The sequence below is a fragment of the Schistocerca gregaria genome, chromosome 6, assembly GCF_023897955.1.
Source record: "Schistocerca gregaria isolate iqSchGreg1 chromosome 6, iqSchGreg1.2, whole genome shotgun sequence".
NCBI classification, from domain to species: domain Eukaryota; kingdom Metazoa; phylum Arthropoda; class Insecta; order Orthoptera; family Acrididae; genus Schistocerca; species Schistocerca gregaria.
This window is the reverse complement of record NC_064925.1, coordinates 285,942,424-285,967,226: the sequence shown is the minus strand read 5'-3', so window position 1 is coordinate 285,967,226 and position 24,803 is coordinate 285,942,424. Positions and strand designations below refer to the sequence as shown.

The following is a 24,803-nucleotide window of genomic DNA, read 5'->3' as shown; positions in this document are numbered from 1 at the left end:
ACAATGTTCCTACCCCCAGACCACACAGAAGCATCCCCCTTGTTACCCAATATTATCCTGGTTGTGAATACATCAACAAATTTCTCCACCAGGGATATGACTTTCTCAAGTCAAGCCCTGAAATGAGATCATCCCTTGACAATATTCTCCCCACACCACCCAAAGTTGACTTTCATCACCCCCCCCCTAACCTACATAACATCCTTTTTAAACCCTACAATATTCCCAGACCACCTTCTCTACCCAGCAGTTCCTACCCCTGTAACCGAACCTGCTGCAAAACCTGCCCTATGCATCCCCCCCACAACCATCTATTCTAGTCCTGCTACTGGTAAAACATACACAATTCAAGGCAGGGCCACATTTGAAACAATAATGTCATTTATCAGCTGACAAGCCTGCACTGCACAGCCTTTTACATCAGTATGACGACAACTAAACTGGCTGAGCCCATGAACGGGCACAGATGAACTGTCCACATAGGAGATGTCCAATACCCAGTAGCAGAGCATGCCATCCAGCATAATTCTAGAGACCTGGGAACCTGCTACAGTGTATGTGCCATTTGGCTTCTCCCACCCAATACCAGTCTCTCAGAACTGTGGAGATGGGAACTTGCACTCCAACACATCCTTTCATCCCGCCATCCCCCTGGACTGAACCTACATTAACCAACCTCACTCCCATTAACTCTTCAGTCTTCTCCTTTTTCCCTCTCCACTTTAGCCATTCATGCATCTTTACATCCTACATAGTTGTGTTTATCTTTATACTATTTACCTCTTTACTTCGGTATGCATCCTCTTTGGTTTGAAGCTGGCACAGTACTTAACAGAGCTTCCCTCTGACAACCATGCCTCCATCCTTGCTACCCTCCCTGTTTACCTTTCCCTTATGCTTCATAACCTGGGTTGTGGGTAACTGAATCCACTTTCCCTTCTTCCCTTTTTTCCCCTCACTCCTCCCTGATGAAGGGACAAAGTTCCGAAAGCTAGGAATGTAAATTTTCTGTTCCGTTTTGTGAATCTATCAGCTGTACTGAGCTGAGGTAAGTACTGGCCATCCCCTCTATCTCTTTGTTAGTATTCACACCAACCATTTTCTCCACTAACTCTCCACAGTTCATGTTCCTTTGCCACTAAGTGCCCTGCTCATTACTGTCAATGCCACCTACCTCCATATTAGCATCCCCAATGTCCATGACCTTGCTGCTATTAGACACCATCTTTCCTAATGCCTGACTGGCTCTAAGCCTACAACTTCCTTCCTGGTCACCAGGCCAACTGCAACCTCACCCACAACTGCTTAAGCCTGGAAAGCATCACCTACAAACAAACCCTAGGTACAGCAATGAGCACCCACATGGTACCATCCTATGCTGACCTATTCATAGGCTATCTAGAGGAATCCTTCCTAACCAACCAGAATCTCTAACCACTACACAGGTTCAGATTCACTAATGACATCTTTGTGCTATGGCCAGAGGATGAGGACACCCTATCCACAATCTCAATACCTTCTTCCTCATTCTCTTCACCTGTTGCTCCTCTACCCAAAAATCCACCTTCCTCAATGTTGACCTTCATCTCAGTGATGGCTACATCAAGCTCTCTGTCCATATCAATGTATTGACCACTAGCACTACTTCTACTTCCACAGCCTTTGCCCATTCCATACCAAGGAGTCCCTTTCACACAGGCTAGCCACTCATGGTCATCTTATCTGTAGTGATGATCTCTAAATATACCAGAAGTCTCACTGAAGATTCCACAGACAGAAATACCTATCCCAACCTTGTACAGAAGGAGCTATCTCATGCCTTGTCTCTCCAGTCACTTACCACATTGCACATAAACCATCATCCAACCACAAAGGAGCAGTCCTATTGTGGCTCACAACACCCAGGACTGGAGCAACCCAATCATATACTCTACTAGAGTTTTGACTACTTCTTACCATGCCTTGAAGTGAAGAGTATCCTACTCACTATCCTTCCCACAGTGGTATTCCAGTAGCCACTGGTCCTACACAGTATCCTTGTCCATTCCTGCTCCAGCCCTGCTGCCAACCCCTTGCCTCATGGTTCATATTCCTGTAACAGACTTACACACAAGACATGTCCCATATGTCCTCCCACCAACAGCCAAAGGCATCTCCGTCTTCATCAAATGCAGCACTACCCGAGAAAGCAGCCATGCAATCTACATACTAAGATGTAACCAATGTGCCACTTTCTACATAGCTATGACAACTAACAAGTTGTGTGTTACATGACTGGCCAAGAGACTGCTGTACCACCTACTTGCTGTGCATGCTGGCCAACTTGATGTCCTTCACTTCAATGACTGCTTCACAGCCTGTATCATCTGGATCCTTTCTATGAACACCAGTTTTTCTGAACTGTACAAGTCCCACAAGCAGCAGTGCACCTCCACACTCCCCTACACTACTGTCTTTCCCCCTCACTGCCTCAGCAACCTTATTACCCCACCACCCAAACCTCATTGCTTATCCCATGTGGTGCAGTTGAAGTCCAGTTGCAATGACCAAAGATAGTGGTCTTGTGTGTGTGAGTTGTGCTTTTGTGAATGTGTGTTCATTCTGTACTTAGGAAGAAAGCCTTTGGTTGAAAGCTAAAATGCATACCAGTCTTCTGTTTGTACCTGTCTGCAGCTCATTATCTGCTCTATATTGTGAATAGCTTTCTATCCTTTTCATAATATTGTTGTAATTTCATCTTGGACTTTCTATTGCTACATTTTAGGTTCTTTCACAAGGGCTCTATCAGTCAGCATCTTATTTACTCACAGATAATTTAATCACAAAACAGTTTGCATAATGGTGTTTTGAAGGTAACAAAATCCAGTTTATAGTATTTGCAAACCCAGATCTGCTGAAGAATATCAGCTAGGATAAACTGCAAATAATAGTGAGTCTCCCAACAATGTTATTTGGTCATGACTTTGAAAATGTATTTACTGGATATAGCATTCTCAGTTTTGGAGTAAACAATGCTCTTGTCACAGTTTATGATAGAAATATTAAAAAAAAGGCTCTGAAGAGACTTGTGTAAATATTGTCTAGAATAAATGAAAATGTCTTGTGGATTTTGACATTTAGTAAATAGCAACAGCTGAATTAAAATTAAAAATGCAACCTAGGAGGGCAAAAGGTTTGATCTGGACAGTACATAAGATATTAATGACTACAATACTGTTGAATTTTCACTGTTTGTCACGTTTCAGAAAACTTCATTTTTGTGACAAATGACCTGTTTTATTGAAAAACTGTTAGAGCAACACATTTTTAGCACACACTTGTATTAATATTACAGAATTACATATACAGTATAATGATTATATTTCACATAGATCACTTGTAAAAAAAAAAGATTAGCAAAACAAGAGGGAAAAATTTTAACATGTTAGTAAAGATGGTAAGTTTTACTGTGAATTATGTAGAGGTTACAATACTCATCTTTAACAATTCTTGTAATAACGGGTCAAAACGATTACTTTTTTAACATTTCCCCCTCTCTTGTTGGATAGCACATGCATAATATAGTTCGATTTTATGCTTAACAACACAACAGCATCATTAATGAAAATGAGACACATACCTGAATGCATGACTGTAAAGTTAAATCCCACACTTTTATAGTTTTATCTTTAGAAAGAGAAAATATTTTTTGACCAGAATCTTGGAGTTCAATACTGACAATTGCTGTTTTGTGGCCAAAAAAGCTGTACTTTGGTTTGGCCTGCACAAATACATTCCACACACGGATGATACAATCTCGCCCACCAGTAACAATCAAATGAGTTTCTATAAAAAATGAAAATAAAGTTTTATAGCAGTAAAATATTCTTTTTTTTCTTCAAGTTAGAACATATATTCAATTTAGTAACCAATAAAAATCTATCAACTATTTAAATACATTGGATTCAAAATATATGAATAACTATTAATTACTGGCAAGTATTTTATAAAGCGTTTTGTGACACAATTAAAGTAAAGTAACAAGTAATTATGTACCTTCTGAAAAATTAAAGCATGAAACACCTGCATCCAAATCAAAGCTATAGTGTGTCTTCGTTCCCAAAATATCACAGAGGTACAGGGAATTTTTAGGACAGGCAGAACAGGAAACATAATGTTTTAGACTGGCATAGAATCCCAGTTGCATCACACTGTTGGTATGAATGGAGTAGTGCTCAATAATTCTCATTCCTTCAAGTTCACTCTGAAAGTTTTGAAAAAGAAATATATTCTAGAACAATACAAGTACTCAAGACATTTCAGTGATATAACCATCAGTATATTAGTTATCAATTAATTTGAATGTTTTAACACATTTTAAAAGAAAAGAACAACATTAAACGTAATAACCTAGAACAGATCAAAACATACCAGATGGTTATAATTAAAGAACAGTTACTCATAGGGACCCAGTGTGGGCTGTAATTATCATATGGCAGTAAAAAATGATAGATATACTAATTTGTTAATGCAGAATTCAACTGCACTGCGAAAAATTAGTTCCAATTTTGGCCACACAGCATCTCATCGATGTACATGATCAGGAACCTCTACAAGCAAAATTATTGCTGGCCACCGCGGCGTATAAGATAATCAACAGAAGAAAGTTATCTATGTGTGCCCCCCATGATATTATGCCTCCCCTGCATGGCAGAGGCTGATCTTTCGAAAACAACAGACAGAGTACACTGGCTGAGCACCAGATTACACAGTCCCTCACCATCCCATACCACAGCTTCAAGTGACGTCCTTCACCTGGTAACAACACAGGATCAGCAAGTTTATCCTCTCTGCTGGTATCACTCCATTTATGATAGTACAGCGAGGAATTGTCGCTCACCCTGTGCAATGCACCCAAACACGCACGGCAGGCCGCTACAGGCGCACTGGTCCACACTGTGACATCAAGTCGCCTAACAGATCACAGGATAGTACTTCCGAATTATTCTCTCAGACGTTTGTATATCCAGGATATAGCTTATCAGAAATGGTTTTTAGTGGACACTGGTGCCAGTGTGAGCATCATTCCATGTTCAATGGTCACTTCTACAATCATGCATTCACCTCACCAAATCAGAGCAGCCAACAATTCCTCATTAAAGGTTTATGGTGTAATGAAACTTCACATTTACTTCGATGATACACATAATTATGAATGGACATTTTTGGTAGTAGAAATCGATGAGCCAGTATTAGGATTGGACTTCTTAACTGCTCATAACTTTTCTTCGGACTTAATTACACGTGCCTCTGCTCAGTGGATTTTAAACAAAAATTTGCGGCAAGATTTTCCCCATCCACACCGACAGATTGCAGCTCAAATATGTCCTGTCAACAAGACAAACAGACAGTTTCTATTCTATCTGAGGAGGTGAAAGCTGCCGTAGTGAACTTAATTACACAACACCTTGATATCGACCAACTGTCCGAAGACAATGCAAAGCTACTTCAACGTTGTGATGTCCTGACTGATGAATTGCGCTGGTTTAGAGAGGAGATCAAGATTAAAAGTAATAACACGCACAAAACTACACGGGACCTGCTTACCACACTGCTAGTTATACACACCCACAGCAGCGCCTGCCATGACCTGGACAGCGAAGATGGCAACCCACCCAGAAACGCCCCACCCTGCGTTTTACCGTCCGCCTTTCGTCAAAACACAGAGGCAACAGCTGTTACAGGTGACGCCGCACATGTGCGCGCAATGATTCCTTCAGCCTTTAACACCGTAGTCAATAGAACCCCGCAGGCTGTTGCACAGCGGAGCTCCATGGACAACACTGCAGCTTTCACTGAACTACCATTACCGCACACCGATGATAACGTCGCTCCTTCCTGCATCCCTCCACATATTTTGGCCACACCTATTCACAAGATCAAGGCCATTACTATGGGCGTCTGTCACAGGCTTAACACGACTGAGAGACCGCCTGTCCATTCTCGCCCCCGATGCCTTAATGCAAAAAAAACTTACTGCGGCCAAAGAATGTATTAATGAACTTTTACGCTTGGGTATAGTCCATCTCTTGGACAGTGCGTGGTCTTCCCCAATACATGTAGTTCCCAAAAAGGACAATTCCTTTCAACTCTGTGGATACTATAGGCGTTTGAATGTCAGAACAATACTTGAAAACTACCCTGTCCCACACCTCCACGATTGTTGACAATCCATGTTTGGTGCCAATTTTTTCTCTGTGTTAGACTGCAAAAAGGCATGCCATCAGATTCCGATGCACCCAGAAGATATCCCTAAAACCGCTATCATCACCCCATTTGGACTATATGAATATTTGTTTATACCTTATTGATTGAATAATGCCGCCCAGATCTGGCAAAGATTCATTGACACTATTCTACGTGGCCTTAAAGTACAAAAAAGCAAAGATATTAATATTTGCTGGCAGTTCTGCCACAAGTTATTTAACTAAGTATAGTGGCTTTTGATCAAACATGATCTTGTAAGGAGAGTATCCTGTGGTAGTATGTTGTAGGCTGTTCATAATATCTTTAAAATCATTAATATAATTTAACCACTTAGTATGTTCTTTATGACAGTAAGTTCTACAGAATGTTCCAATTTCCCTCATATAATGCTCAGTCGAGCTACATTTTGATGAATAAGATGAAATCAGAACATGTCTGATAATATATTCTTATACAAATTCCTTCCGAAACTTTGAAGTAAACTTATTCCCACTGTCTGATAAAATTGCTTTTGGTGTACCCACATTAATAAAGTAGTCTTTCACAAATTTTGTTGCTGTTTTCTTGCTAGTTGCTTTCTTTAAAGTATAAAATTTTACATATTTTGAAAATAAATCTACAATAACAAAAATATACTGAAACCCTCCTTTAGCTCTCGAAAGTTGGCCATTCAAATCTATTCCCAGTAAATCCAACTGTTTATAAGGTATCACATTTTCTGTAAGATCCTTGTTGGTTTTGTTACTAATTTTTGTTGTTTGACATTGATCACAACTGGTAAGTAAAGTACTAGCCCCCCTAGACATGTTAAAAATATATACATTCTTGGATTTTTTGAATACGTTTCAATGCACAACAGTGTCCAAAACTTTCATACTATCGAAGTATTGATGTAAGAATCTGGCCAGCAAACTTTCCATACATCACTATCTGGGTTATGTCTATAATACAAAATGCCTTTGAAGACTAGGTAGTACATTGTACCTTCTTATGACCTTTCTCCCCCAAATAACTTTCAACAAGCTTCCAATAATCATCACCATTTTGTATCTTCTCAATTAATTATAGATTTTCCTAATTTCATTATCATTTTTCACATCTTTAAAGTACATAATTTTGAAATTATTTCCTTGACTATTATTTTCAATATCATTTACATTTTCCACAGGCATTTTTGACAGGACATCAGCAATTACATTTTCGTTTCCTTTTATTAAATGTATATCTAAACTGCTGTAAGAACATAGACAACCTGGTAATTCTCTCACAATACAATTTACATTCCTGTTTGTAAGTAAATGCTTTATGATCTGTATATACTTTGTTTTCATGCCCAAGCAAATAATTTTTAAATTTTTTGAATTCCCATACTACTGCCAAAAGTTCCTTTTTTGTAATCATATAACCTCTCTCATGTTTTTGTAAGGTTCTACTTGCAAACTCTATAGAATGATGTTCTATTTCCCCATTGATTTCCTTTTCTTGGAACAAATGTACCCCCAAACCATAATCACAACTCCAGAATGAGTTAGAGCAATTACCCGCGAAAGGCAAAGGTCCTGAGATCGAGTCTCAGTCCAGCATACAGTTTTAATCTGCCAGGAAGTTTCATATCAGTGCACACTCTGCTGCAGAGTGAATATCTCATTCTGGAAACATCCCTCAGGCTGTGGCTAAGTCATGTCTCCACAATATCCCTTCTTTCAGGAGTGCTAGTTCTGCAAGGTTTGCAAGAGAGCTTCTGTTAAGTTTGGAAGGTAGGAGACGAGGTACCAGTAGAAGTAAAGCTGTGAGGACAGGGTGTGAGTCGTGCTTGGTTAGCTCAGTTGGTAGAGCACTTGCCTGCAAAAGGCAAAGGTCCCGAGTTCAAGTCTTGGTCTGGCATACAGTTTTATTCTGCCAGGAAGTTTCATAATCACAACTGTCAGTCATCAAGCAAAATGGTAATGCTAAATCAGGCCTATAAAGGATTTCACTTTCTATCAACTCTTTCTTAATTTCCTCAAAAGCTAATTGACATTCATCAGACCAATCCCACACTGCATTTTTTCTTAACAGGTTATTTAAACATGATGCATTAAGTGTCAGTGTTTTCACTTATTTATGATAAAAGTTCACTAAACTAAATTATGACTTCAAATCATTCTTATTCTTAGGTTTGGGGAATTTTACAATGGCCTCTATCTCAATCTTTTCTCCACCAGGCAAAATCCCTTTTTCACTTATGCAATGGCCAAGAAATTTTAATTGTTTCATTGCAAATTTACATTTTTCTAATTTTAACAATTCCAAAGAAGGGAAGTTGCTCCTCACCATACAGCGGAGATGATGAGTCGCTATAGGCACAACAAAAAGATTCACAGAATTATAGCTTTCGGCCACTAAGGCCTTTGTCAGCAGTAGATACACATACAAACACACACACACACACACACACACACACACACACACACACATACACACTAATGGGATGGGTGGGGGTAAAGAGGAGCCTAGGGCAGGGAGGGAGTCACGGACATTGAAGCGTTGTAGTTTAGACGGAGGGCAGGAGAGAATGTGCGGAGGTGGGAGGGGTAAACTAGCGGAAAGCAGAGAAATAAAAAGAAATTAAAAGACTAGGTGTGGCGGTGAAATGATGGCTGTGTAGTGCTGGAATGGGTACAGGGAGGGAGCTGGATGGGTGAGGACAGTGACTAACGAAGGATGAGGCCAGGAGGGTTATGGGAATGTGCTATGTATTGCAGGGAAAGTTTCCACCTGTACAGTTCAGAAAAGCTGGTGTGGGTGGGAAGGATCCATATGGCACAGACTGTGAAGCAGTCATTGAGATGAGGAATGGCATTTTTGGTTGCATGTTCAACAACAGGGCAGTCCATTTGTTTTTTGGCCACAGTTTGTCAGTGGTCAATCATGCAGACAGACAGCTTGCTGGTTGTCATGCCTACATGACTGCAGCACAATGGTTGCAGCTTAGCTTGTAAATCACATGACTGGTTTCACAGGCAGCCCTGCCTTTGATGGGACCAGACTGGAGTAGGTGGTGGTAGGAGGATGTATGGGACAGGTTTCACAATTAGGTCTATTGCAGAGGTATTAGCCATGAGGTAAGGGATTGGGAGCAGAGGTTGTGTAAGGATGGACGAGTATATTGTGTAAGTTCGGTGGACAGTGGAATATCACAGTAGGAGGGTTGGGAAGGACAGTGGGCAGGACATTTCTCATTTCAGGCCATGACAAGAGGTAATTGAAACCCGGTGAAATTCAGGTGCTCCAGTCCCAGATGGTACTGAGTTACAAGGGTAAAACTCCTCTGTGGCTGGAATGTGGGGCTTTGGGAGGTGGCAGGAGACTGGAAAGATAAGGCATGGGAGATTTGTTTTTGTACAAGGATGGGAAGATAATTACAGTCAGTGAAGGCTTCAGTGAGATCCTCGGTATATTTTGAGAGGGACTGCTCATCACTGCAGATGCAATGACCATGGGTAGCTATGTTGTACGGAAGGGACTTCTTGGTATGGAATGGGTGGCAGCTGTTGAAGTGGAGGTACTGCTGGTGGTTAGTAGGTTTGATATGGATGGAGGTACTGATGTAGCCATGTCGAGGTGGAGGTCAACATCTAGAAAGGTGGCTTGTAGGGTTGAGTAGGACCAAGTGAAGCAAATGGGGGAGAATTTGTTGAGGTTCTGGAGGAATGTGAATAAGGTGTCGTCACCGTCAATCCAGATAGCAAAGATGTCATTAATGAATCTGAACCAGGTGAGGGGTTTAGGATTCTGGGTTTTTAGGAAAGATTCCTCTATATGGACCATGAATAAGTTAGCATAGGATGGTGCCATGTGGGTGCCCATAGCCATACTGTGGATTTGATTGTAGGTAATGCCTTCAGAGGAGAAGTAATTGTGAGTGAGAATATAGTTGGTCATCTAGACTAGGAAGGAGGTTGTTGGTTTGGAATCCATAGGGCATCTGTAAAAGTAGTGTTTTATAACAGTAAGGCCATTGACAATAGGAATGTTAGGTTACAGGGAGATGGCATAAATAGTGACAAGCAGGGCGCCATGTGGTAAAGGGACAGGAACTGTAAAGAGTTGGTCAAGGAAATGGTTGGCATATTTTATATAGGAGGATAGGTTCCGGGTAATAGGTTGAAGGTGTTGGTCTACAAGAGCAGATATAGTGGGGGCACAGTAACCAGCCACAAAGGGGCATCCTGGGTGGTTGGGTTTATGAACTTTAGGAAGCATGTAGAAGGTGGTAGTGGTAGAGGTAGGTAGAGAGATGGACTCTGGGGAGAGGTTCTGGGATGGGCCTAAGTATTTGAGTAGTGACTGGAGATCCTGCTGGATTACTGGAATGGGATCACTGTGGCATGGTTTGTAGGTGGAAGTATCTGACAGCTGATGGAGTCCTTCTGCCATGTAATCCTTGTGGTTCAAAACAACGGTGGTGGAGTCTTTGTCTACAGATAGAATTACAAGGTAGGGATCAGTTTTTAGATTGTGGACTGTGGTTCTTTCTGCAGATGTATGGTTAGTTTGCATATTGAGGGATTTGGGGAATGATGGTGAGGCAAGATTCTAGGTTAAGAAATTCTGGAAAGTTAACAGGGGTTGTTTGGAGACAGTGGTGGTTGATCACAGTTGGATAGATGAGTGATCTAAGTTAGGAAATGTTCAATATTGATTGGTCTGTGGTTGAGTATGATTGGTCGGGTTGGTGGCAAAAAAGTGTTTCCACTGTAGTGACCCCAGGAGAAGGAGAGGAGGTATTTAACTAGTCCTGCATGGTTGAGTTTGGAAGTGGGGCAAAAGGTGAGGCCTTAGGAAATGACTGATATTTCTGTTGGACTAAGACTTCTAGGGGAAAGGTTCATAACTGTGTTGTGTCCTGTTTAGGTTCTGGGTTCTGTGTGGTGGTGCAGCTCCATCCTGTTGCCAACTACCGAGGTATGAAACTGTGTCAGTGCGATTCACCATGGACTTAGCAGTAAACACGGCACCACACTCAGCTACAGGAATGTATTACTTGACAGTCTCTGTGCCGGAAGAGCCAATGCCAACATGACTTGTAGTGTGATTTCAAACATCAACTCATTGTGACTTCAACGAGTGTTGAAGAGTGAGTGAGTAAAATTTGCAGATGTGAGATTAATTAATATTAAGAGTGTGGAAGGAACTTCAAATTAAATTTGTCAATTGCAGAAAATATATAAACAATGTTTTTTAACTTTTTTTGCGAATTTGCTCTGAAGCACGGTATGCTAATATGAATGTGTTTTCATGCTGTACAGTGCAGGGTGATGCCTCATTTGCATTATTTATTGTAAACTGCATGTTTATATGTCTTGTGTGTGTAAGTTACTTTGAGATTTTGTGTATAAATGCAGTCATTGATGTTTGATCTGGGTAGGCTTCTGCAATTTATATTGTTCAATGGAGAGGTCTGTTTTGCCAATCTGGGTTAACCTAACACAAGAAAGGGTTATTTAATTATTAACTAATTAGTGAGTGTTTGGGTTACTAGGAGGTTATTTTATTTTTCTTGTCTGTGTATGGTGAATAGTTGAGAAAGGATCCTGAACTGAAAGAAAAGGTTGTGGAGGAGGTAGTTAGAAAAATGCAGATAGGGCAGGAGGACATGGATGAGTCAGGAATTTGTAGTAGTGGAATGTCAATGGACAGCCCATTGGGTCATTCAGCCAATTATCCTGAGACACCAGTAAAACCAATTAGAAAGGAACTGAGTCTAGATGATGGAGAATTGCAGTCAATAATATTCAAGATGCTGCAAGGAATCAACAAGCATATAGAAGAGATATCCAAGGGAAATAATGAAATCAAGACAGGAAATGAAGAAATCAACAAGCATATAGAAGAGAGGTCCAAAAGAAATGAAGAAATCAACAACTGTATAGACGAGATGTCCAAAGAAAACCAAGAAAACTTAAGGAAAGGACTGCTGGAATTCCAGGAACAAATGAGAATAACTCTTAAGGAGAAGGATGACAAGCTGCAGGTAAAGGTAGATCGACTCTAAGAGATGAATGATACAAAATTAGAGATAATAGGAAAAGCTGAGGGAGATGTCAAGGGCATCAAAATGGAATTGGAGGGGAGAATGCAAAAAATTGAAACTCATCTATACCAACAAATTTAAAACATGGTACAAATACAACAGCAATGCCAAGTTAATATTGGTGAATTGGAAAACAGACAAGTGAAATTGGAAGAGGCTGTGGAACATCTAGCCACATAGGAGATCAAACAGTTACAGGAGGGAATCCAACAGCTAGAAACTAAATCTGAACAGATTGATAGGAGGGCAATGTCATTACATTAGTGAATGCTGATAATAGGTACACCCAGACCCACATGGGACAAAAATATAAACCCAAAGGGGCGTCGCATCCAATGATATTTACTAAGTGGTTACGGAATGTTTTCCCAACACACTTACGAGATACAGATAAAATTCAGTTTGCAATAGACAAAATGGAGGGTGAAGCTTTCACCTGGGGACTTAGGAAGAAAGAAGAAGTTGTCAGCTATAGTCAATCTGAGGAAGAGTTTTTAAAGAAATACTGGTCCAAAAGTCACTAGTGTGCAACACTTGAAGATTTACCGCATTGCAAGTCCCTTAATATATGAAGAGGTACCTTGAGGAAATTTGCTGAGCCTCTATTGGAATTGAGTGAAACATTAGAGCAGCCATTGAATGATGACATAATGATATCAGCTATTAAAAGGAGGTTAAGTTACAGGATGCAAGAAAATTTATCTGGAAACCTGAGTAAAGATAAAGATACTTTAATAGAAGTATTAGAGCAATGAGAAACTATTCATGCACAGGAAAACAACCAGATGCATGATCAGAACCAAGGTGGAAATAATTACCATCAAAATCAATTTAATGACCCTCCGAATTACAGAGGTAGAAGTGGGGGTAATGGACATAAGAACAGTGGAATGGTCGACAGTTTTACTACAATCACAGGAGAGATGATAATGACAGTAATTATGAGAGGGGAGAAGATAGATGAAGGGATCATGAGGTATGAATTGAAGAAATAAGAGACCCAATAAACTAAACAGAACTCTGGATGTGGTCCAATCGGGAGTGAGACCTCCCAGGACCAACATTACTCTTATTAGACAAGATGAGGTAGGTGGCTTGAGAGAAGACTTAATGGAAAAAAGTCAGCAAATTTCCAAAGAACCTATGTTACCCATGATTAGAGACAGAATGTACCATCTGGATGTTGATGCCCTAGTAGACACAGGAAGTGAAGCTTTTGTTATGTCCCAGAAAATATATGAACAAGTATTAAATGGCAAAGTCAGTTTACCAAGTTTTCCAGTGATGGGTGTGAGAGTTGTGAATGCTGTTAGTGCCAAAAGCAAGCCCATTAAAGAGCAGGTGTTAGTTAGCTTTGAAGTAGATGGAGAAGAATATGAAGCGACACTCTTAGTGGTGTCAGGGTTGAACCTGCTGATCATTTTGGGGATGGACTGGTTGAATGAGGTGGAAGCAATAGTCAGGTTTGACAAAGGCATCACGGAGGTAAAAAGAAAAGGAGGAGAAAGGAAGAAGTTGACATTTACAGAAAGGTGTGAAGCAGCAGATGAGGTACAATTTAAATGGATGAGCTTATGTTGTGAGGAGGAGCTGGCGGCAGAACAGCAAAACAAAGAGCCAGAGGAAGAATGTATGTTGACATTCTATGAGGGATTAGTACAAGAGGTTCAACACTGGAAAGATATGATAGGCAAGAAACTGGAAAAGATGACACACTTGGAAGAAGAAATTCAGAGGAAATTGGCTGCAATACTGTGTAAACATCAGAAGGTCATCTCTCAACAGCCCGGCATTATGAGGGGGACAGAGTGTAAATTAAAGAAAGGGATCACAAACTGTTCAATATCAAATAATACCCCATTCCACAAGCAAGAAGGAGGGCAGTGGAAGAAGAGATTCAGAGGATGATGGACCTTGGCATCATAGAGAGAGCAAACAGTGAATACAATAGTCCCCTATTTGTGGTAGATAAGAAGGATGGAACGGTGAGAATAGTTTTGGATGCGTGCATGGTAAACCACATCATTGAGCCAGAGCGAGGCAAACTGGAGACAACAGAGCAGCTAGTCCAAAAATTTCAAGGGGCGAAGATTACCAGTAGTGCTAACTTGACTACTGGTTACTGGCAGATATCATTGGCCCCTGAGACTCACCAGTATACAGCTTTTGCAGATGCTGGTAGGATTACCATTTTAGGGTGTTGCCATTCATGCTTAATGTATCTGTTTCGGAATTTATTCGAGCACTGGACAAAATTTTAGGTGAGGAGCTGCTTAAGAAAGTCACTGTCGATGTAGATGATGTATTGATTGCAAGTGAAACATGGAAAGAGCATTTGGACAAATTAGATGCCATTTAGAAGCATTTGAGTCAGTAGTAGTAACAACAAAAGTAGATAAGTCAGAGTCTGGCAAACCACAACTAAAATTTTTGGGCTACATAATTTCAGAGTATGGCATCTGTCCTGACCCAAGCAAATTATTGGAATTAGGCAGTTTCTGGTGCCAGGTAGTAAGAAACAATTGAGAGCATTTTTCAGAGTCTGTGAATTCTACAGGAAATTCATAAAGGAGCCAGTACTAAATGCTCCAAATTTGAGAAAAGGGCATACATTTAAGACTTCTATTTGGGGGCAGACAGCCCAGATTATGGACTGGGCTTACATTTATACCAAGTGGAGAAAAATGGGGAGGACAAGATCATAAAAACTATAGTCTTTGGTAGCAGAAGCCTGAATGCATGGGAAACACAATATTCTATTACCGAACGGGAAGCAGTTGCAATAGTATGGGGCTTCAAACTATTCCGTTACTACTTAGCAGGAAGACATGTGAAAGTGGTCACAGACCACAAGGCCCTGACATTTTTAACAACCAGTTAACTGAGGCATGGTCGCTTAACATTTGCCTTGCAAGACTATGACTTTGAAGTAATATACGAGGCTGGTAAAACCTACACAATACAGGATGCACTATCAAGACTGCCTCTTGATTCACAGGGAATAACCTTGAGAAGACCACAAGGTGAGGAAGTTAGGATTAACCTAATGAAGGGAGTGTAACATGAAGAGTTCAATAGAAGGTTTCTGAGAAATGTGCCTAGGGAACAGAATGAGGATGACAGACAGAAGCTGATTAAGAGCAAGTACAGGTATGCTGGAGGAGAGAAGATATGCATGTATTATTATATGTATAACAGGATACTACACTAGAGGAACAATGAGAATGAACAGAATTGGAAGCTGTGTATACCCTGACATGTAGTGGACAAATTTATCTGGTATACTCATTATAGGAATGCTCACTATGGACCCAAGAAAAGTCTCGAGAAGTTGAAATTAGAGATGTATGGAGAGACATATATGTAAACTGCCAAGTACTTGTGACACTTGTCAGAAGGCTAAGACAACCACAGTCCAACATAAGGGTTATATGCATCCCATAGTACCAGCAGCAGTTAAAGATATTGTAGCTGTAGATTAATTCGGACCCTTGCCTGCAGCACGGGGGAACTATTTCAGCAGTGTATGTGTACTGAAACAGATTCTGAGAGACAATGGGTCACAATTTGGATCCAAGGAATGAAAAGAAATGCTAAATAAGCATCAGATAGAACCAAGTGCAATCTCAAGATACAGACCCAGCCTCCAACCCAGATGAATGATCAATGAAGAAATTAAATTGTATATGTAGAAGATAATGTCACAGGAAGCATGGGTCATGGAAGGAGTACCTGGGGGAATTTGAACGTATCGAGAATCATCTCCCACATGACTCTACGGGATTTGCACCATGTGAGATGTTACTTAACCAAGAACCTGATAGTGTGTATCATGAGCTATTGGATTATCCACCTGGAAATAACATAATGTGGAAGAAGAAATTAGAGTTAATGGAACTGAGTATGAAAGAGAAAGCAAAGAGGAGACAGGAGAGACATGATAAACTGGTAAAGCCAATAACTTATTGAGTGGGGGACCTGATGCTAGAAAAGTGCATGCCAAACCAAAGAAAATAAATTCTGAGTTACATAAATTTAACCATGTTTATAAAGGACCGCACAGGATCACAAGAATTGATCACCTGAACACTGTTGAATTGGAATATGTGCAAACAAATAGAGCTCATAGTAAGGAACATGTTGAGAATATAAAAAGATACTATCCACATAAGGAACAGGACAACCTAGATAATGGCATAGAGTGAGAGGAGGTGTAGGGAGCTAGCAACTCTTTCACTGGTATACCAAGTGGCAACTGGTACACTCCCAGCTGGGTGAGACTTTATTTATTATTTCAAGTTTCACTCCTCTACCATCTTTCTCTATCCTTAGGTTAAGAAAGTTAGTGTGTAGTAGTTAGAATAGGTAGTGGTCATCCAAATAATTCAGTCACAAAGCGTGTAACAAATTTACAGTTTACTTAAAATAAGGATAAGTAGTTACTGGTGATGTAGAGGGTGAAATGTCAAAGAATCAATTAGTTAAAAATCAGTTTAGTGCCAGTACATTACAAAATTAATAGTGCCAGAAGTAATAAAATGAGAACCAGATCAGAAAGCCAATATTTATAATATGTGATGGGAATCAAATTGGTCAAACAAGAGTTTCTGTTATCTTATTGAGTTGTTTTATGAGGCATGAGAAGGTCAAGTGGTTGTAAGAGAATCGAAGTAATGTATCAGCTTGTAAATAGGAAGGCACATAAAGAAAGTAATACATGATGAGATACTTGTTCGAATAAATGATGTGAGATATGATATGCGGAGAGGCCAAGGAGCCTGGGGTAGTATTTTTATGTAGTTACTGCAGAGAATATGGAGGGTTGGTGTATGTTGAAGATTGTTTGTACGTTTATGTGATGATCCAAAGTACACCAACTTAGATAACTGCAGAGTTGACATAATAAACCTTCACCTGTCTGATCATCTTTGCCAGACAATGGAAATACTGATTATGTATGATTCACAAAGTAAGTATGAGACAATTGAAACAAGATGTACAAATAAAAAATGTTTAGAGAAGTTGGGGTCCGCACTGCAGCCTGAGACATATAATGACATACACTCCTGGAAATTGAAATAAGAACACCGTGAATTCATTATCCCAGGAAGAGGAAACTTTATTGACACATTCCTGGGGTCAATCACATGATCACACTGACAGAACCACAGGCACATAGACACAGGCAACAGAGCATGCACAATGTCGGCACTAGTACAGTGTATATCCACCTTTCGCAGCAATGCAGGCTGCTATCCTCCCATGGAGATGATCGTAGAGATGCTGGATGTAGTCCTGTGGAACGGCTTGCCATGCCATTTCCACCTGGCGCCTCAGTTGGACCAGCATTCGTGCTGGACGTGCAGACCGCGTGAGACGACGCTTCATCCAGTCCCAAACATGCTCAATGACGGACAGATCCGGAGCTCTTGCTGGCCAGGGTAGTTGACTTACACCTTCTAGAGCACATTGGGTGGCACGAGATAGATGCGGACGTGCATTGTCCTGTTGGAACAGCAAGTTCCCTTGCCAGTCTAGGAATGGTAGAACGATGGGTTCGATGACGGTTTGGATGTACCGTGCACTATTCAGTGTCCCCCCGACGATCACCAGAGGTGTACAGCCAGTGTAGGAGATCGCTCCCCACACCATGATGCCGGGTGTTGGCCCTGTGTGCCTTGGTATTATGCAGTCCTGATTGTGGCGCTCACCTGCACGGTGCCAAACACGCATACTACCATCATTGGCACCAAGGCAGAAGTGACTCTCATCGCTGAAGACGACACGTCTCCATTCGTCCCTCCATTCACACCTGTCACGACACCACTGGAGGTGGGCTGCATGATGTTGGGGCGTGAGCGGAAGACGGCCTAACGGTGTGCGGACCCTAGCCCAGCTTCATGGAGACGGTTGTGAATGGTCCTCGCCGATACCCCAGGAGCAACAGTGTCCCTAATTTGCTGGGAAGTGGCGGTGGGGTCTCCTACGGCACTGCGTAGGATCCTACGGTCTTGGCGTGCATCCGTGCGTCGCTGCGGTCCGGTCCCAGGTCGACGGGCACGTGCACCTTCCGCTGACCACTGGCGACAACATCGATGTACTGTGGAGACCTCACGCCCCACGTGTTGAGCAATTCGGCGGTACGTCCACCCGGCCTCCCGCATGCCCACTATACTCCCTTGCTCAAAGTCCGTCAACTGCACATACGGTTCACGTCCACGCTGTTGCGGCATGCTACCAGTGGTAAAGACTGCGATGGAGCTCCGTATGCCACGACAAACTGGCTGACACTGACGGCGGCAGTGCACAAATGCTGCGCAGGTAGCGCCATTCGATGTCCAACACCGTGGTTCCTGGTGTGTCCACTGTGCCATGGGTGTGATCATTGCTTGTACAGCCCTCTTGCAGTGTCCAGAGCAAGTATGGTGGGTCTGACACACCGGTGTCAATGTGTTCTTTTTTCCATTTCCAGGAGTGTATATTGTGTAGAAAATGTTGCAGACAAATGGAATAACTTTTATAACACTTTCTGTGCCTGTTTCTATGTAACAAGTCCAGTTACTTTCAAAAAGAAATATACTCAAAACCGGATAAGACTTCCTTCAGAAGTAAAACAGCTGAATAAGAAAATGTTTATTACTTGGAAGATATATAAAGAGTTCCAGGACACATCAACTAGAGACAACTCCCAAACATGTCAAAAAGCCTATAAACAAGCACTGAATGTATACACAAAGGAAACTATACAATAAAAAACTACTACCTCAAATAACATAAGCAAATCAGTATGGAACAGTGTAAATGAGAGAATCAGCAGAAAACCAAAGCCTAGTGTCAACAATATCCAACTAATGACTGATGATGTAAATATTTCAGATCCACATATGATCAGCAATGTCTTTAATACCCACTTTATAAATTTAGGAAACATGTGTGTGACCTCTGACACTGATGACTACAGAACTCCTTAGCAGTTAAAAAATCAGTGTTTATGCATGAAACAGATACAACTGAAGTAGAGGGAATAATAAATAAAATGCAAAACAAATTCTCTACAGGATGGAATGAAATCTCCTCCATTATATTGAAACGACACAAACATTCTGGTCCACCTCTTCAATGAAAGTTAGAATAAAGGTGTGTTTCCATCTGAATTAAAATAAACAATAGTCAAGCCATTGCACAAAAAAGGAGTATCAATAAAGTTGAAAACTACTGACCCATTAGCTTAATTCCAATCCTAAGCAAAGTATTAGAAAAGATTATTTCACTATGGTTAGAAAAATTTCTTTTCAAAGAAAAAGTGCTATGAGAAACCCAACATGGTTTTAGGAAAGGCTATTCAATGTCATCTGCCATATGTGATGTAGTCAATACAATACTTACGAAATTAGATGAAAAAGAAAGGGTGGCATGTTTGTTCCTAGATTTATCATGTACATTTGACACAGTATCTCATGAGCTGCTACTTGAGAAACTGCAAACTTATGGTATTACATGAATAGCGAAAAGTCTTATACAGTCATACCTACAGGACAGATATCAGGTCACACAAGTCACACACAAAGTGGGCAATGTTATTAAGAAGTACAGCTCCAGTCCAGCTACAGTAGAGTATGGTGTACCCCAAGGGTCAGTTTTGGATCCTTTATTGTTCATACTATATGTTAATGATCTGCCCACAGAACACAACAGCAAGATACTTAACTATGCGGATGACAAAATCGTTGTTAACTGGGGAACCAATGAGAATGATTTGACCCAAAATTGTTCTGTTGTCTTATTTGGATTGAAGAACTACTTCCGAAACAATCACTTAAGCTTAAACATCAATAAAACAAATGTAATGGAATTTCAAATACACCACAAAGAAGATGAATTGCAATGGAGTGTTGTGTCTCATGATGGTTCAGAAATAAAATTGAAAGACAAAACTTCCTTCCTTGGCATAATATTAGATCCGCATCTCTCTTGGGAGCATCATATCAATTTCTTATGCCAAAAACTTACCAAATCAATTTAATCAGTGTGGAAAATGTCACAATTTCTTAAATATGAGAAAAAGAGTATAATCTACTATGCTTTAGTGTATTCATACCTCATGTATGGAATTGAAGTATGGGGATGTGCTGCTGCCAAGCATGTAAATAGGGTATTCATCCTTAAAAAAAAGGCAGTTAGGATCATGTGTAAGCTTAGATATAATGAGTCTTCCAGGGCAATTTTTAAAATTAAGAAACTACTAACATTCCCATCACTATATGTTTATAAAACTGTTCAGGTGATGCTAAAATATAAGCAGTATAATCATCTAAATAGAGAAGTGCACATGTACAATACTAGGAGGGAAGATGATTATCACCTAGAAATAAATAATACAAAAAGTGCTTACAAGAGCCCTATTACATGGGGATCAAATTTTTTAACAAACTTCCAAAAAAATTAAAAAGCTTAAGTGGAGGCTGCCTTGAAATTGCCTTGAAGGAGTTCCTTGGCAATAAGTGTTTTTATAGTATTAAGAAATTCCTCTCAGATGAGTAGAATATTTTAATTTGTATAAATAGTATTTACATGGAAAAAAAATATCTGTAAGACCTACTTTATATAATTGTTTCCCACAGTGTTACAAGGAGAAATAATCACGAAATGATCAATATGTAAACTATCCAAAACAAATCCTTGTATTTGTATATGGAGAATAAATAAATAAATGGTAATAAAACAGGAAGTGTAACTCATGAGTAATGAGTGATTCATGTATCCAATTAGCTATCAGAGTCAATTATGGTTATGCTTAGGTCAAGCTTTAGAAGCAGAATTCTGGCACTGTGTAATGAATAATAAATGCCCACACATCAGATTTGGATAAATGTTAATATAACAGGAGATATTTTACCTCTCATCTGAGCGTTAGTGATAACAATTCACATATGGCAGTATAAATGTTTGGCAAAATGAAATGATCAGTAATTTAAAAGTTTTCATTGGGCAACCACATTAGTTATGTAAGACTTATTTAGGGCAATAATGGAGCATTTAAGATTATTGAACCAATCTGTAGAGGTATGAGGAATTGTAAAATAATTGCATGTGTCAACATATAAATGCTATATTTTGTTCTGATATTCAATTTCGCTTGTGTTGAAGACTCAAATGAATAAGTTATGAATTTCTTCCTTAACTTTCATGTGTGTTGACCAAGTGAGTTATAAGTTAGAGCGATAGTAGTATAGATGGCAGGAACCTGGCTGAAAGGACGACATATCAAAGGGGTAGCTGGCATTCTACTAGGTTTTTTCCTTGTCTTTGCTGTAGCAAGTTATAAAAGATTATGATACAAATATGTACTTAACAGCCCATACAAACATTTGAAAGTGAAGATTTTTGGTGATTACATGTAAGACAAAGTTTGCAAAAATATTTACCATTGTGTTAAAAAATGTGTAATTAACTGATTCTGGGTGCATGGTAATGTGTGGGCTTACCTAATAAAGTTTAGTTTTTTTTGTACTAATTAGAAATACATATGTTCTGGTGCATTGAATGATATTCCAAGATAGTGCATTCTTTAAATAAGAAGAGATAGAGCGAGAGAATGAAAATTTCCGCTTCCTAGCAGTGAAATCTTTGGAGAAGCATCCACTGCCAGCAGAAGACATTGGCGCTGCAAGAAAGCAGAACCAGAATTCTTCAACAAGTAATTCCATGAAAATTCTTAAGCTGTAAGAGCTTAACATTACACTGGGCCACTGCAGTAGACTACCTCATTCTTGGTGCAATTCATCATAATGTTGAATAGCACTGTCCACCCACCTTTGAACTTGACGTACAAAGAGGGGATAGGCCACGACTCGTCTTCTCGGGGCTTCCTTGCTTGGTCACCAGACTCAGTGAGTTGCACAACCGAAGGTCCCTTCATAGCAGCAGGTTTCCTCTGCATGTACTTCTTTCCCATGTTGTGGGGTGCACAACATGACAATCTGCAAACATTGCTTGACCAATGCTTTGTAGACTTGCCCAATTGTGAAGCACTTTTTTTTTTAATAAATCATACAATATTTCTGAAGCTGTATTGTTTGGCAGTATATGTACATCTAAACTACTGAGTTCCATCCCATTCAGATAGATCCTTCATGGTGAGTCATTTTCTTTTGTCTTGACAGTAACATCAAGAGAAACAGTTACTCAATTAAATGAAAGTAAGTTTATGTTTTTTTTCTGGTGTAAAGTTATACTATTTTGATTTGACTGCTGAATTCTACAAGGGAGCAGTTGAAAAGTGTAAAAGTAGGATTGAAAATGGCAATTAAACTTGCATGAAAAAGCTACTAAATTATGTATTAATTAGGAGATCCAGAAGAGAAAAAGGGAAAAGAAAAGAGAAAGAAAAAAACCAGATAAAATAATATGTTATAGGGAAAATATAGTGATGATACAAATTCATCTCTGATGGGGAATTTAAGATGTTTGAGTAAAATTTGGGCTTCCAGCTGGCTGTCCTCAAATACATTCTATGATATTTTGACTGGATGCTCACCAGTCATCATCAGATGAGTCTTCACAGAGAAAAATTTTGACAATTCGGCATTGACTGAAGGACTCAGTTTTGCACCTACAATTAGAGCTCCACCTTTAATAAATTTTGTGAATGGGGTTGAAGAAGCCATATGATGCCTTCCTTTGGGTACTGGAGAGGTAATAAGAAGGGAAACTTGCCATGTTCTTTTGAAAGCTCCACATCTGTGCAGTAATCTGGCCTCCGCAGAAAAGACAACACTGTCAAATCACCGAGAGGACAGATATACAACTGAAAACCCAAAAGAGCAATGTAACAATTATTGGTGTAATTATGAAATAGACTTTAAAAATGATGCAAGGCTGCCCAAAAATATTCACTGGTTTTTTGAGAACGATAAGCTGTGTGGTCTACTAGATAATTCCACATCCATTTACGATCCTACAGGATATATGCAGTGGGATTCTTATGCACTCCTATATTCTTCCTCATTACCTCAAGGGATATAAGCAACATTGGTGCTCCACATATGATTTAGCAAATATCTTGCTTCCTTGCTGAGATCATTGGAGGCAAAGTCACACATCATATAAGAAATGGCTGACCTTGCAAACATGCTGGGGCTTTGCTTCTAAGTAGTTAAGACCATTTTGTTAGCTTTGACATAATATCTCTTTTAGTAAAGGTCCATTTCACCAACATCACTATTTTGTTTTGGCACACCCTTTCCTTAATCTATTTTATGTTCAGCCATGCCTATACTGAAAAGATTGACAGCATTGTCATGGGTACCCCTCTGTCTCCCCTAGCAGCTATACTTCAGTGAAGGACTTTGATGAGAGAGCACATGAATCAGTGATCTTTAAATTAACTGTATTTTTGAGGTGTGTGGATGAAACTTTCACAGTGCAGACTGAGGGGAGATAAATTAGTGGAGATTTTACATCGCCACAACTCCATTCATAAGAATATCTGGTTCACTATGGAATTAGAAACAGATGATTGTCTGCCATTCCTGGATATTTTCATTAGATGGGGGAATGTTGGCACTCTGGATAATTCAGTTCACCATAAGCCCACACATACCATCTCATATTTCCAATCACTGAATTATCGTCACCTGTTGTAAACCACAAGTGTACTGAAAACACTTGCATGCAGAGATTGCACAGTCACAGCTTGCCTAAAGAGCCTGCCAACCTAAAGAAAGTGTCAGGAAAGATGGATATTCTATCATGCAGACAAACGAAGGGCACTGTTAATTAAAGCCAATAATGTGGAAATGGGCAAAGAGGAGACTACAATGGCAAAATCTCTAGCAGTTCTTCCCTTTTCTGATAATATTTCATTTAAAATAGCAAGACTCCCCCATAACTTTCAGGCGAAAGCAGCTTTCCACCCACCATCTAAGATAATTGACCTGCTGTGATCAGTGAAGGACAATTTGTTAATGTGGAAGGCTGTAATTTACTAAGTACCTTTGGGCAAAATTCTCTGCTGAGCAGGCATCAAGCCAATTTTCCAGAGCAGCTACAGAATAAAAGATGTTCTTCACACAATGAAAGATGCATGCTGTGGAAGATTATGGAATGTGGGTTAATGTCTGTAAGTTAGATGGGGTGACCCATCAGCACATGGATATCTGAACATAAAAGATACATTTGCCTAAGACAACACACCAAGTCAGCGGTGGCAGAACACCAGGACGAATGTGGTAAACAGATTGATTTTGGTGAAGCTCGCATACTGGCAAAACAGCCTCTTACTTTCAGGAACGATATTAGAAAGACATTAGAAACTTTCCACCAATGAAAAGAAATAATAAAAACAGCAATAAAGAACTCCTAAGATCCCTCCCCCTTATTCTTAACAGCATATCAGAATTAGATAACAGCCACGTCTGCACGTATATAAGAAACAAAGGTTTCTCATTCAGTAGAAACAAAAACACCCTATAGAGGGTCA

General features: G+C 39.9%; 1 protein-coding gene across 1 annotated transcript in view; it reads right to left on the bottom strand.

The window, feature by feature from the left end:
• The window catches only part of LOC126278854 (WD repeat-containing protein on Y chromosome), a 395,714-nt gene that overhangs the window by 283,833 nt on the left and 87,078 nt on the right, over positions 1–24,803 (bottom strand). The window contains exons 7-8 of the mRNA XM_049979130.1: positions 4,036–4,243; positions 3,620–3,825 (exon numbers count right to left, since the gene is read on the bottom strand). Coding sequence (XP_049835087.1) covers positions 3,620–3,825; positions 4,036–4,243 — 414 coding nt within the window. The remainder of the gene's footprint in view (positions 1–3,619; positions 3,826–4,035; positions 4,244–24,803) is intronic.